This window comes from Theropithecus gelada, chromosome 11 (assembly GCF_003255815.1).
Source record: "Theropithecus gelada isolate Dixy chromosome 11, Tgel_1.0, whole genome shotgun sequence".
Lineage (NCBI taxonomy): Eukaryota > Metazoa > Chordata > Mammalia > Primates > Cercopithecidae > Theropithecus > Theropithecus gelada.
The window spans coordinates 7829873-7843154 of NC_037679.1; the positions used below are offsets into that span (position 1 = coordinate 7829873).

The 13282-nt window shown below is 42.9% G+C and overlaps 1 protein-coding gene across 2 annotated transcripts in view; it reads right to left on the minus strand.

Moving 5' to 3' along the window:
• The window catches only part of KANSL2 (KAT8 regulatory NSL complex subunit 2), a 29554-nt gene extending 19444 nt beyond the window's left edge, over positions 1-10110 (minus strand). Inside the window, exons 1-5 of one of the 2 annotated variants that reach the window (XM_025403463.1) lie at positions 10040-10110; positions 9714-9918; positions 9229-9488; positions 7506-7684; positions 6901-7015 (exon numbers count right to left, since the gene is read on the minus strand). In XM_025403463.1, the coding sequence (XP_025259248.1) occupies positions 6901-7015; positions 7506-7684; positions 9229-9488; positions 9714-9918; positions 10040-10044 (764 nt within the window). In that variant the 5' untranslated portion in view covers positions 10045-10110. The remainder of the gene's footprint in view (positions 1-6900; positions 7016-7505; positions 7685-9228; positions 9489-9713; positions 9919-10039) is intronic. The other variant, XM_025403465.1, reaches the window with a different exon arrangement.
• Positions 10111-13282: the final 3172 nt, after the last annotated feature.

Genomic DNA, 13282 nt, shown 5'->3' on the forward strand with positions numbered 1-13282 from the left:
CTCTGTCTCAAAAAAAAAAAAAAAGAAAAGAAAGTGAACATGTGGAACACTTTAAACTTTTATTAACCTACATTCTTAATGTTTTGATATGAAATCACTTAACCAGTCAGGACAGCTTTAAAGTGTTAAATTCATTAACGTGTATCTCTCACATATACATATTCATATATATATATATATATATATATATATTTTTTTTTTTTTTTTTGAGATAGGGTCTCACTCTTGTCATCCAGGATGGAGTGCAGTGGTACAATCGATCACAGCTCACTAGAACCTCTGCTTGCTGGGCTCAAGCGATCCTCCCATGTCAGCCTGCCAAGTAGCTGGAATTACAGGTGTGCACCACCCCACTTGGCTAATTTTTGTATTTTCTGTAGAGATGGGATTACACCATGTTGTCCAGGCTTGAACCCCTGGGTTTAAGCGAACCTCCCACCTCAGCCTCACAAAGTGCTGGAATTAAAGGCATAAGCTACTGCATCTGGCAATATATTTTAATTAAAACACTAAAGATACCAACATCAAATAATTTTTTTTTTTTTTGAGACAAAGTCTTGCTGTGTCTCCCAGGCTGCAGTGCAGTGGCACAACAACCTTGGCTCACTGCAATCTCCGCTTCCCAGGTTCAAGCAATTCTCCTGTCTCAGCCTCCCAAGTAGCTGGCATTACAGGCACCTACCACCACATCCAGCTAATTTTTGTATTTTAAGTAGAGACAGGGTTTCTCTATGTTGGTCAGGCTGGTCTTAACTCCTGACCTCAGATCAATCTTCCAGCCTCAGCCTTCCAAAGCGCTGGGATTACAGGCATGAGCCACTGCGCCCGGCCAAAACTTGTGATTTTTTAAAAAAATATAGTCCTATATTGGAGCTCATATGGACCCTCAAATAACTAGTCAAAATGGGCTACACACTGTCTTCAGCTAATTTTCTTGACAATATTCTCAAAATTCAGTACCCTAGGTTAACCCTTAATTGCCAAAGATCTGGCATGTATCCATGTCAACTTGATTAAGCTTTGTTGTCAATTATAAACTAAAAGAACTTTCGGATCACGCCACTGCATTCCAGCCTGGGTGACAGTGAGACTCCATCTCAAAAAAAGGAAAAAAAAAAAAAAGAAAAAACCTTCTAAAAATTATGCTACTGATTAATGTGTGGAACACTGTTCCCTAGCTCTGATTTATGCAACCAAAATTAAGAGATGAGGGCAGGTGTGGTAGCTCACGCCTGTAATCATAGCACTTTGGGAGGCTGAGGCAGGCAGATTGCTTGAGCCTGGGGGTTCAAGACCAGCCTGGGCTGTAATATGGTAAAACCCTGACAATACAAAAAATACAAAAGTTAGCTTGGCACCGTGGTGTATAGCTGTAATCCCAGATACTCAGGAGGCTGAGGTGAAAGGATCATTTGAGCTTGGGAGTGGGAGGCTGCAGTGAGCTGAAATCGCACCACTGCACTCCAACCTGGGTGACAGAGCAAGACCATGTCTCAAAAAATAAATAAATAAGAGAATAACTTTGAATTTTAAAAATTTTGTTTCATTCATCTTGTCTGATCATTACATAAGTACAAAGAACAAGCTACATACCTTAAGTTTCATACCTTGAGTAAAAATTTTATTGAAAAGGCAAAACACATACACTAATTTTAAGTCAAAAATTATATTTTATTACTTTTATTTATTTTTTTTTTTTTAAGAAAGAGTCTTGCTCTGTTTCCCAGGCTTCACTGAAGTGGCACAATGTTGGCTCACTGCAACCTCCACCTCCCAGGTTCAAGCAACTCTCGTGCCTCAGCCTCCGCAGTAGTTGGTTGGGATTGCAGGCGTGTGCTGCCACGCTTGGCTAATTTTTTTATTTTTTGTATTTTTAGTAGAGATGGGGTTTCACCATGTTGCACAGGCTGGTCTCAAACTCCTCCTGAGTTCAGGCAATCCACCTGACAAGGCCTCCCAAAGTGCTAGGATTACAGATGTGAGCCACTGTGACCAGCCTATGCTTTATTTTTAAAAACTAGCTTGTTAAGTCACTGAAAAACATAGAATAAATATATAAAATTAACCTTAGGACTGAAAGCAAGTAATTTCTGCCAAAATTTCTTCTAAATATAAACAAGAGCCAATATTACCTGTGTGTAAGAGGTACTTAACTATATTCTGAAGTAAAAGTGAACAGAAATTAAGAAAAATCAAAACATGGTTAATAAAACCAGCAAAGGGCCGGGCGTGGAAGCTCATGCCTGTAATCCCAGCACTTTACGAGGCCAAGGTGGGTGGATCACTTGAGGTCAGGAGTTCGAGACCAGCCTGGCCAAGAGGGCGAAACCCCCTCTCTACTAAAAATACAAAAATTAATCGGGTATGGTGGCAAGCGCCTATAACCCCAGCTACTCAGGAGGCTGAGGCATGAGAATCACTTAAACCTGGAAGGCGGAGATTACAGTGAGCCGAGATCGCTGCACTCCAGCCTGGGCGACAGAACAAGACTCTGTCTCCAAAATTAAAAAATTAAATAAATAAAATAAATGAACAAATTAAATAAATAAAAATAATACATTAAAAATTAAAAATTAAATAAAATAAAAAATAAATTAAATTAAACCAGCAAATAACAGAAATGACAAAAGCTAACAGACTATCAGAAAATGTGAAAAGGCTTTAAAAATACATAACGGTTGGCTGGGTGTGGCGGCTCAAGCCTGTAATTCTAGCACTTTGGGAGACTGAGGCGGGTATACTGCCTGAGCTCAGGAGTTTGAGACCAGCCTGGGAAACATGGTGAAACCCCGTCTCTACTAAAATACAAAAAAAAAAAAATCAGCCAGGCGTGGCGGCATGTGCCTGTAGTCCCAGCTACTAGGGAGGCTGAGGCAGAAGAATTGCTTGAACCCAGGAGGCAGAGGTTGCAGTGAGCCAAGATCGTGCCACTGTGCTCTAGCCTGGCAACAGAGCAAGAATCCGTCTCAAAAATAAATACATAACAGTTTCACAAGGTGACTAAGTTATATCTTCAGAAAAATGGGTTATGCCTGCATTAACCTGTCTCTAACCTAAAATACTGCATTAACCTGTCTCTAACCTAAAATCTTAACTTAATGTAGAGTTTGTTAAAATGAAATTCACTTTTTGAATACTGAAAATGAGAAAAATAAAAATTGTTTTAAAAAATTAATTTCGGCCGGGCGCGGTGGCTCAAGCCTGTAATCCCAGCACTTTGGGAGGCCGAGATGGGCGGATCACGAGGTCAGGAGATCGAGACCATCCTGGCTAACACGGTGAAACCCCGTCTCTACTAAGAAATACAAAAAAAAAAAAAAAAATAGCCGGGCGAGATGGCGGGCGCCTGTAGTCCCAGCTACTCGGGAGGCTGAGGCCGGAGAATGGCGTGAACCCGGGAGGCGGAGCTTGCAGTGAGCTGAGATCCGGCCACTGCACTCCAGCCTGGGCTACAGAGCGAGACTCCGTCTCAAAAAAAAAAAAAAAAAAAAAAATTAATTTCACTGCACCCTGTCAGAAGATAATTTAACCAATAGCCTGCGACTGAAATGTATTCATCTGAAGTCATTACTATTAGAAATCATTTGGTGGGGGCAGTAAGCAACCTACTAAATGAATGCCTGCTGGTTCATGTAACAGATGGCTCATTTACTTAAAGATGAATGCGCCAGACTTTCAGAGCTGGACATTAAAATTATGTACTAATTCCCCTTGCTCTGGTATGTGCAAATGAAAGTCAAGGTTTTATTATTAAAATTCATCTTCAAAAAACAGGGTCTCCCCTTATATTCTACCAAATAGTCTCTCTTATAAAGGGCATTTTCCGAATTTCTTTATTTGGAAAACAATGATGAAGATTCAATAATGTGAAATAACCTTCAGCCAAACAAGTTTTGGATGTTTATAGAGGTCATATGATACAATTATTATTAAAAAAGGGAAATGAAGACTTAACAATTACCTTTAGGATAAAACTTCGTTAAGTATTAGATGTTGTAGACAAGCTTTTATTTATTTTTTCTGTGTGCGTGAGATAGGGTCTCCCTCTGCTGCACAGGCTGGAATGCAGTGGCACGATCACAGAGCCTCGACCTCCCAGGCTCAAGTGATCCTCCCACCTGAGCCTCTCAAGTAGCTAAGACTACAGACCACATGCACTACCACGTATGGCTAATTTTTAAATATTTTGTAGAGACGGGGTCTCCCTATGTTGTCAAGGCTGATCTCGAACTCCTGGGCTCAGGCAATCCTATCACCTCGACCTCCCAAAGTGCTAGGATCACTGGGCACGGTGGTTTGTCTCTGTAATCCCAGCACTTTGGGAGGCCGAAGTGGGCGGATCACCTCAGGTCAGGAGTTCGAGACCAGCCTGCCAACATGGAGAAACCCTGTCTCTACTAAAAAACACAAAAATCAGCTGGGCATAGTGGCAGGCACCTGAAATCCCAGCTACTCAGGAGGCTGAGGCAGGAAAATAATTTGAACCCAGGAGGCAGAGGTTGCAGTGAGCTGAGAACGCACCATTGCACTCCAGCCTGGGCGACAAGAGTGAAACTCTTATATCAAAAAAAAAAAAAAAAAGTGCCAGGATTACATGCGTAAGTCACTGTGCCTGGCCATAAACAAGCTTTTAAAGATTACTTTTAACAAAACAATTAAGTAAGTGGTTACTTTTGAGAGAAATCACATATATACTAACAGGAAGTTTAAAAAATCTATGCCAAGAATATTCTAGTTAGAATAAAGTCTCTAGCAACATCATAAACAATACAAAAGGTGTCCTTTCTGTACCAAGCAATTCAAGATAAATGTGGTTAAATTATTAGATGATTCAAAAAGTGATACTATGAATGACAAAGACACCGGTGCCCTAAGATGAAAATTCTTAATGAAAAGCATTTCACTCAGTGGACATACTACTAAATTACTATATTATTAAATATAACAAGATAGTAATATGTAATCATATTATAAGGAAACACTGAACATCTCTATTTACACGCCTAAAAATGGATAAATTTAGCGGGCCTAAATTATTTTTTTAAAAAATCTCATTGGGAAAATTAACGAAAGCCTTATACTTAGTTGCCTAATAGTTGGCCATATTTGGGGCTTTATTTTCTCTTCTGAACATGTTTCTTCTAGGAGAGAGTGACATCAACTGCCTAGTCCTTTCCACATTTATATATTTCTCATAAAATTACCTGGTATTTTGGTTTATACAGCAGTCTCTTGCAAGTTAAATCAGCATGGATGTGCCTCCTAGAGACTGATCCACTCTAGATTATTACTAACAAAATCAAGTTTCTCGACCTTAAGCTGAGTGTTTACCACACCAAATGACACTCCCTTTGTAACCCTAGAGAGCATACATCTCTTCAAAGCAGCAAGTTTGATCATCTAGAACCACAATGGAAAAAAAAGGAATGAAGCTGGGCCTGATGGCTGATGCCTGTAATCCCAGCACTTTGGGAGGCTGAGGCAGGTGAATCACGAGGTCAGGGGTTCAAGACCAGCCTGGCCAACATGGTGAAACCCCATCTCTACTAAAATTACAAAAAATGAGCTGAGTGTGGTGGTGGGTGCCTATAATCCCAGCTACTTGGGAGGCTGAGGCAGGAGAATCACCTGAACCTGGAAGGCAGAAGTTGTACTGAGCTGAGATCGTGCCACTGCACTCCAGCCTGGGTGACAGTGCAAGGCTCCATCTCAAAAAAAAAAAAAAAATGAATATGTTGGTTTAAGTTACTATTTGTGAGAGAATCCTGCAAGAGAACAGACCACAGTGAGATTACTCAATAGAAATGGATGAAATTATTCTACTCAGAAAACTTAACATATGGCCATACTATCCTGAATATGCCCAACCTCCTCTGATATCAGAAGCTAAGCAGGGTCAGGCCTGGTTAGTAGTTGGACAGGAGAAAATGTAACCCTAAATGACTTCTTATAAACCAAACAATCTAAAGTAATGAAGAAAATACTATTCCAAGAACAAAAGCCCAATAGTCAACCTAGAAATTACCCCTTCCACTATTTACAGTCCCTCTACATAAACTATCAGTACTAAGTGTTAAGACACAGAAGTCAGCAGGCAAAAATTTTAAAACACTAAACCCAGACCTTGAGACAGAAATAAGAGACTTCAGAGTGGTAATGTTTTTATGCTTCTATAACTCCTATGGTGATGATGGGTTAAGAGAAGAGCAGAAGCTTACTAAGATATAAAACTGACTAAGACATAATCACTTTTGGGTTTCTAAATCAGTTTCTCTTTCTTAGGCACAAAACCAAACTCCTGAATACCTTTTCCTTCTTCTTTTTAAAAAAAATCCACACACTAAAAACACTAAATGTTTGAGGTGATGAATATGCTAATTACCCTGATTTGATCATGACACAAGGTTTACAAGTATCCAAACATCACACTGTACCCCATAAATATGTAAAATTGTCAATTTAAAACAATATAAAACTTTTAAAAACTTGTAAATCCATAAATACGACATTTTGCAGAAGTATTCAACTACAATCACATTATTTCTGAGGTTTAGGCCAAGTACCCATTCACAACCATTTTCTCTTCTCTAAACTGGTGTGACCATTTCTCAATCCACCTCCCACACTCCCATGTCTAAATTTCCTGTTTTCTCCCCTATACTTTCTCATATGTAGAATGTGGTGTTCTAACTTTTTCTAAATTACAAGACTTCTAAAAAAGAATCATCCTGCCTTGAAGCAAGATGACAACGAACCATGCCACTTTTATATACAGAATCTCTTACTGCTGACAAATGGCTGTCTTCAACCCTCCTAGGTTATTAATTTATTAACAGCATGCAGCGCCACATTCCACATACTAACTACATTTCAAATGCCTTATGTGGAGTTACAACTTACTTTAAGGGATCTTCTTGATCACTGTCTATGCTATCAGCTTCACTGTCAGGGTCACCTCTCCATGTCTGATCCACAGTAATGGGTTCCTGCTCCCCATCACTCCAGCTGTCTTCATCTGAGGCAAGGAAGGGAGAGCAGCCATTAAGACTTCCCACCTCTGTAACTCCACCACACAAAACTAGATTACTGATCAACCCAAACCTTGAAATTAAAAAAAAAAAAAAACTTTGTACAAAGACACTGGGAAATAAAAACACTTTAACAAAATACAACCCAGTATGATTACTTACAACACAAATGAGTAAACCATGCCCTTTTAAACAGAAAAATCAACTTAAAATTATTGTTTCCTGACATTACCTAACAAAGCTGCTGAGCATTAAAAAAGCAATGAAAGAAATGGTCACCAACTCAGGAGAGTAAACCTAGGCAAACACTACTTCAAATTCAAAAGAATTGGTAAACAACAAAGCAATCCCGGAATTCTCAACAAATTCCTGATGAATTAACAACATTGCCAAATAGTTCAAGGCATTGTGCTAACCCAAAACAGTTCCCCCTTAACTTTCTTCCTCCTTTTTCATTCCAGGAGAGAAGATTCTTACCTAGTATTCGGCTGGCTTCACTGCGACTACTTTCTGGAGTCTGAGACCCCAGCTCTGTCTTAGCATATGAGCTGAGCTGGCACAGGAGTGTTTCACCCATAGGCCCTGGGTTGGTCTTCTTCATTTGAGCATGAAGTGCCAGGGCATTCCTACGGACATGTTCAGCACAGAAGGACACCCTAAAGAGACAAAACATTAATATTTTATAAGTCCCTTCTTGAAAGCATTCAATAATTTTCATAGTCCCTAATCTTTAAATCATTTTCAGGGAATTAAAATGATTATTACATTCATTTCTAAAAATGCAAGTCAGAGGAATTTAACTGGCCCAAGGTCAACTCACTGACTTTTTATTAAAGGAAAATAACAGGCCGGATGAAGTGGTTCACCCCTGTAATCCCAGCACTTTAGGAGGCTGAGGCAAGGGATTGGGTCTTGCTCTGTTGCCCAGACTAAAGTGCAGTCATGCAATCATAGCTCACTGTAGCCTTAAACTGCTTGGTTCAAGTGATCCTCCTGCCTCAGCTTCAAAATAGCTAGAACTATAGGCATGCACCACTGTACCGGCAAATTTTTTTTAGTTTTTTGTAGAAACAAAGTCTATGTTGCCAAGTCTGGTCTGGAACTCCCAGGCTCAAGTGATCCTCCCATCTCTTGATACTCCCAAGAAGCTGGGACTACATGCCTAAGACATTATGCCCAGCGAATTTTTTAATCTTTTGTAGAGACGTGGTCTCACTATATTGCTCGGGCTGGTCTCCAACTCCTGGCCTCAAGTGATCCTCCTGCTGTGGCCTCCCAAAGTACTGGGACTACAGGCATGAGCCACTGCGACCAGCCAGGGACACAATTTTAAAACTACAAGATATGTACAAAATTATCTAGTCAGGTTATGTTTTTGCATAGATACCTTTGCATGCATGATGAAAACTATGAACCCTCTTACAGAAGATTTCACACATATACAACTTTGCATGTTATTTAACAAAATTCATGGACAGCCAAATAGAGCCACACACCCCTCCATTAAGAATAATTTTAGGGGCTGGGTGCTGTGGCTCACGCCAGTAATCCCAACACTCTGGAGGGCCGAAGCGGATGGATCACCTGAGGTCAGGAGTTCAAAATCAGCCTGGCCAACATGGTGAAAACCCGTCTCTACTAAAAAGTACAAAAATTAGCCGGGCGTGGTGGCGCACGCCTTAAGTCCCAGCTACTTGGGAGGCAGGAGAATCGCTTGAACCTGGGAGGCGGAGGTTGCAGTGAGCCGAGATCACCACTGCACTCCAGCCTGGGGAATAAAGGGAGACTCTGTCTCAAAAAAAAAAGAAAAAAGAAAAAAAGATTAATTTTAGGGTCGGGCACGGTGGTTCACGCCTGTAATCCCAGCACTCTGGGAGACCGAGATGGGAGGACACCTTGAGGCCAGGAGTTTGAGACCAGCCTGGTTAAAACAGCAAGACTCCATCTCTCTTAAAAAAAAAAAAAAAAGTAATTTAGAATATGCCTTTATTTTACTACAGATAAGGGAAAAGAACCAAAGAGGTGAACTAAGTAATCCAATTCAAGGGTTCCTCCAGTCTTCACCGTTTTTTCAATTTTCCAAGGATACAACCATAATCCCAAATTTTCAAGGACGTGATCTCAAACGCGGCAGCTATGCTGAAGCCCACATATCACACACCCCCTCGCTTTAAGACAAACGACATATATCCATACATACCCATCTTTCTTCTCTGGCTTTGGGGCAGCATTGGGACATCTTTTTCCATTCTTCGTCGATATATAACTACACTGCTTGAAGGGTGCATTCTTGTCTTCAAGGATATGCTTAATGCAAAACTCCTGCCCCTCCAGACGAGGCTGAGAGCATGGACGATGAGTGAATGCACAAGACAGAGGTTCCTGAGACCTGGGCACTGGAGTGATCCTCCCCCGATTGGTTGGCAGGACGTGAATCCGAATCCTGTTCATAACCAAAACCTGCGGGGTCAAAATAAAAATCAGAAAGCCTTTACCCTTCCCGAAAATTCCTGCTCCACCGTATCTGGACAGATCGCGCGGGCAGTTTCCAAAAGAGAGGCAGAAGTCGGCCCCGTAAGGTACGCTCCGTAACTGCCCGCCGCCCTCCCCAGGTCTCCACAGGCATTTGTGGCTTTCCCTCTCTTTAGCTTGTCCCTCCATGCCCGGCCCCACCCTGAACCCCACCACGCTGAATGTATCTTCAGGACTCGCACAGCTGCAGCATGAAGGGAAGCGACAACGCCAGGCCCACGCGACGGCCACGCTGCCTCCCTGCACGCCGCCTTTGTCCCGGCCTGCCTCAGAGCACACGACTGGGCCTGGCCTCGGAAGTCCATGCGAGCGCCATTTTGTCCTACTCCGATCACCAGAGATCCTGGCTCCTTGAAGCCTGTAGGAAGAAGACTGACTCTGACACTGCTTTGAGGAGAAATAGCAGCTCTGAGTTGACAAAAAGGGCGAAATAGCAGCCCAACTGCAAGAGCTTAGAGCAAGGAACGCCGCCATCTTACCTCATGTGCTGCGCCGCGCTGCGCCGCGCTCTGCCGCGCCGCTAGCCCTACTCTGGTGGCGGCCGCGGCTCCTAGATTGGCCTCGCTCCTTTCCGGACTCCTGGCTACTGATTGGCTACCGCTCCTATGACGGGGTGTCGCCATTGGCCGAGGCCCACTACCTATCGTGTCTGGAAGGGCGGAGCGCTGAGAAAATGCGCGGTTGGGGTGGCTACGACTGTCAGCAACTCCGCCCCGAGGAGAGTGAGCTGGGAAAGGGGGCGGAGAGAGGGCTGCGGGGCGGGTTGCCAGCTAGTGATATTTTTCCAACTTGCAGCGTGGCTCGTTTTCCGGCTACTTTTGAACCCTCAGTCTGTGGTCCTAGGCTGCTGTTCCCTCACCACTGTACACAGCTAGCATAAAATCAGACAAGCCGGGCGCGGTGGCTCACGCCTGTAATCCCAGCACTTTGGGAGGCTGAGGCGGGCGGATCACCGGAGGTCGGGAGCTCGAGACCAGCCTGACCAACGTGGAGAAACCCCGTCTCTACTAAAAATACGAAATTAGCAGGGCGTGGTGGTGCATGCCTGTAATCCCAGCTACTCGGGAGGCTGAGGCAGGAGAATCGCTTGAATCCGGGAGGCGGAGATTGCGGTGAGCCGAGATCGCGCCATTGCACTCCAGCGTGGGCAACAAGAGCGAAACTCCATCTCGAAAAAAATAAAAAAATATTTTTAAATCAGACATAGACAGAGGCTGGAGGATCACTGTTTTTGTTTTTTGTTTTTTGTTTTGTTTTTGAGATGGAGTTTCACTCTTTTTGCCCAGGCTGGAGTGCAATGGCACAATCTCGGCTCACTGCAACCTCCGCCTCCCAGGTTCAAGCGATTCTCCTGCCTCAGCCTCCCTAGTGGGTGGGATTATAGGCATGTGCCACCACGTCCGGCTAATTTTGTATTTTTTAGTAGAGACGGGGTTTCTCCATGTTGGTCAGGCTGGTCTCGAACTCCCGACCTCAGGTGATCCGCCCGCCTCGGCCTCCCAAAGTGCTGGAATTACAGGCGTGAGCCACCGCGCCCGGCCAGGATCACTGTTTGCACATAAAACGTCTTTAGTTTTCTTTTGTGAACAGTTCAATACATGTACTGAACATTTGGTGTCGAGAACCCTGAGAAATATTTTTTGGGTGTTTACTGATTCTGGGAATTACATACATAAATTCATTGAATTTTTCAAAGCAACCCTAAGAGGTAGAGGTTAGTATTATGTCAATTTTACAGATAAGAGGACTGAGGAACAGAATGGGACATAGCTAGTAAATGGGAAAAGACGACGAATTTGAACTCAACATCCTTCATCCCTTATTGCCGCTTATATAGTAAAGAGCATTGGACTGAGAATAAGGAAATATTTGTTCTAGTTTAGGGCTGCTTCTCATAACTGTGTACCCTGTCTTTAAAATTCCATGCTAAATAATGCAGGTATCATAACGACAGACACAATACCAATCATACCATCCTTTAAGGATTTTTAGTTTCAAAGCATCTTTCTGTCATCTCTGCCACTTGTAGAAATGATTCCTCGCTTTCTTCCCATAACCCTTCTAGACATTTTTTGCCTTCCAGCATCCCTTATCTGCTGTCAGTTTAAGAAAGATGTTTTATCCATGCCTAATAAGCAAGTGAGCATAAGTCACAGTGGAAGTGAGCATAAAGATTCTACAGCCCTCAAGAAAAACACTCAGGCTGAGCGTCATGGTTCACCCCTGTAATCCCAGCACTTCGAGAAGCTGAGGTGGGAAGATCGCCTGAGCTCAGGAGTTCGATCTCAGCCTGGGCAATATGGGGAAGGAAAGAAGGAAGGGAGGAAGGGAGGGAGGGAGGATCTTAAAAAAAAAAAAAGGCTTGGGAGTTGTGCTGTTTCCAGAGACCAGAGCAGCCCTAGAAGAAGGCCTGAAATTCATTCATTCAATAAATATTTATTGAGCACCTAAGTGCCAGGAGAGAACAAGGAAGATAACCCTGCTCTCTTGGAGTGAACATTCTAGGATAGTTTGGGATTATGGATGCAATACAAACATAATATTAACAACAATGATTTATATACATAAGCAAACAGACCAACCCTCAGGAGTACAAAAAAAGATGTTTTGTTACAAACACCCTATAATTAAAAAATAGCCAGAGGCAGTCATGTCACAGAAAACTTGGGAATCCGAATCTGCAACCAAATGTAGTAATATCAAAAAGCAACATTAAAACTACCGTAGTCAACAATATGAAGAGACACAGGAATAGATGGGGAAGAAACAAAGACTTTCTTTTAATGAATTTACTGAAGGTCTTAGTTGAAAAAGGAATCCTTCTTGTAAGTCCAAGACAGACAAAATATTACTATTTAGAACCACTTCCTTTTTTTTTTTTTTTCTTTTTTTCTTGTGACCGAGTCTTGCTCTGTCACCCACGCTGGGGTGCAGTGGCATAATCTCCGCTCACTGCAACCTCCGCCTCCCGGGTTCAAGTGATTCTTCTTCCTCATCCTCCCCCGAGTAACTGGGACAACAGGTGTGCGCCACCGCGCTCGGCTAATTTTTTTATATTTTTAGTGGAGACGGGGTTTCACCATATTGGCCAGGCTGGTCTCGAACTCCTGACCTCGTGATCCGCCCACCTCGGGCTCCCAAAGTGCTGGGATTACAGGCATGAGCCACCACGCCCGGCCTAGAACCACTTCTAAGTGAAAGGAGGGAGCAGATATTAAAAGCTCAAGATGTCAGCAAATTCTTTGTTCTGTTTAACAAAGTAGATGGCTTTTTTTCTTCTTCTTTTTGAGATGGAGTCTCCTCTGTGGCCCAGGCTGGAGGTAGATGGTTATTTTTAATTCACCGAACACTTTGTAGCTATTGAAGAGGTGAAAGTAGACCAGAAGCTATTTATAAATAGGGATTAGGAAACGAGTTTGGGGGGCTAATCCTAGAGAAAAGTGAGGAAAAAAAAAAAAAAAAGATGAAAGCGGCTGGGCACGGTGGCTCACGCCTATAATCACAGCACTTTGAGAGTCCGAGGCGGGTGGATCACCTGAGGCCAGGAGTTCAAGACCAGCCTGGCCAACATGGTGAAACCCCATCTCTGCTAAAAGTGCAAAAACTAGCCAGGTGTGGTGGCACGTGCCTTAATCCCAGCTACTTGGGAGGCTGAGCAGGAGAATCGCTTGAACCCAGGAGGCAGAGGGTGCAGTGAGCCAAGATCGTGCCACTGCACTCCA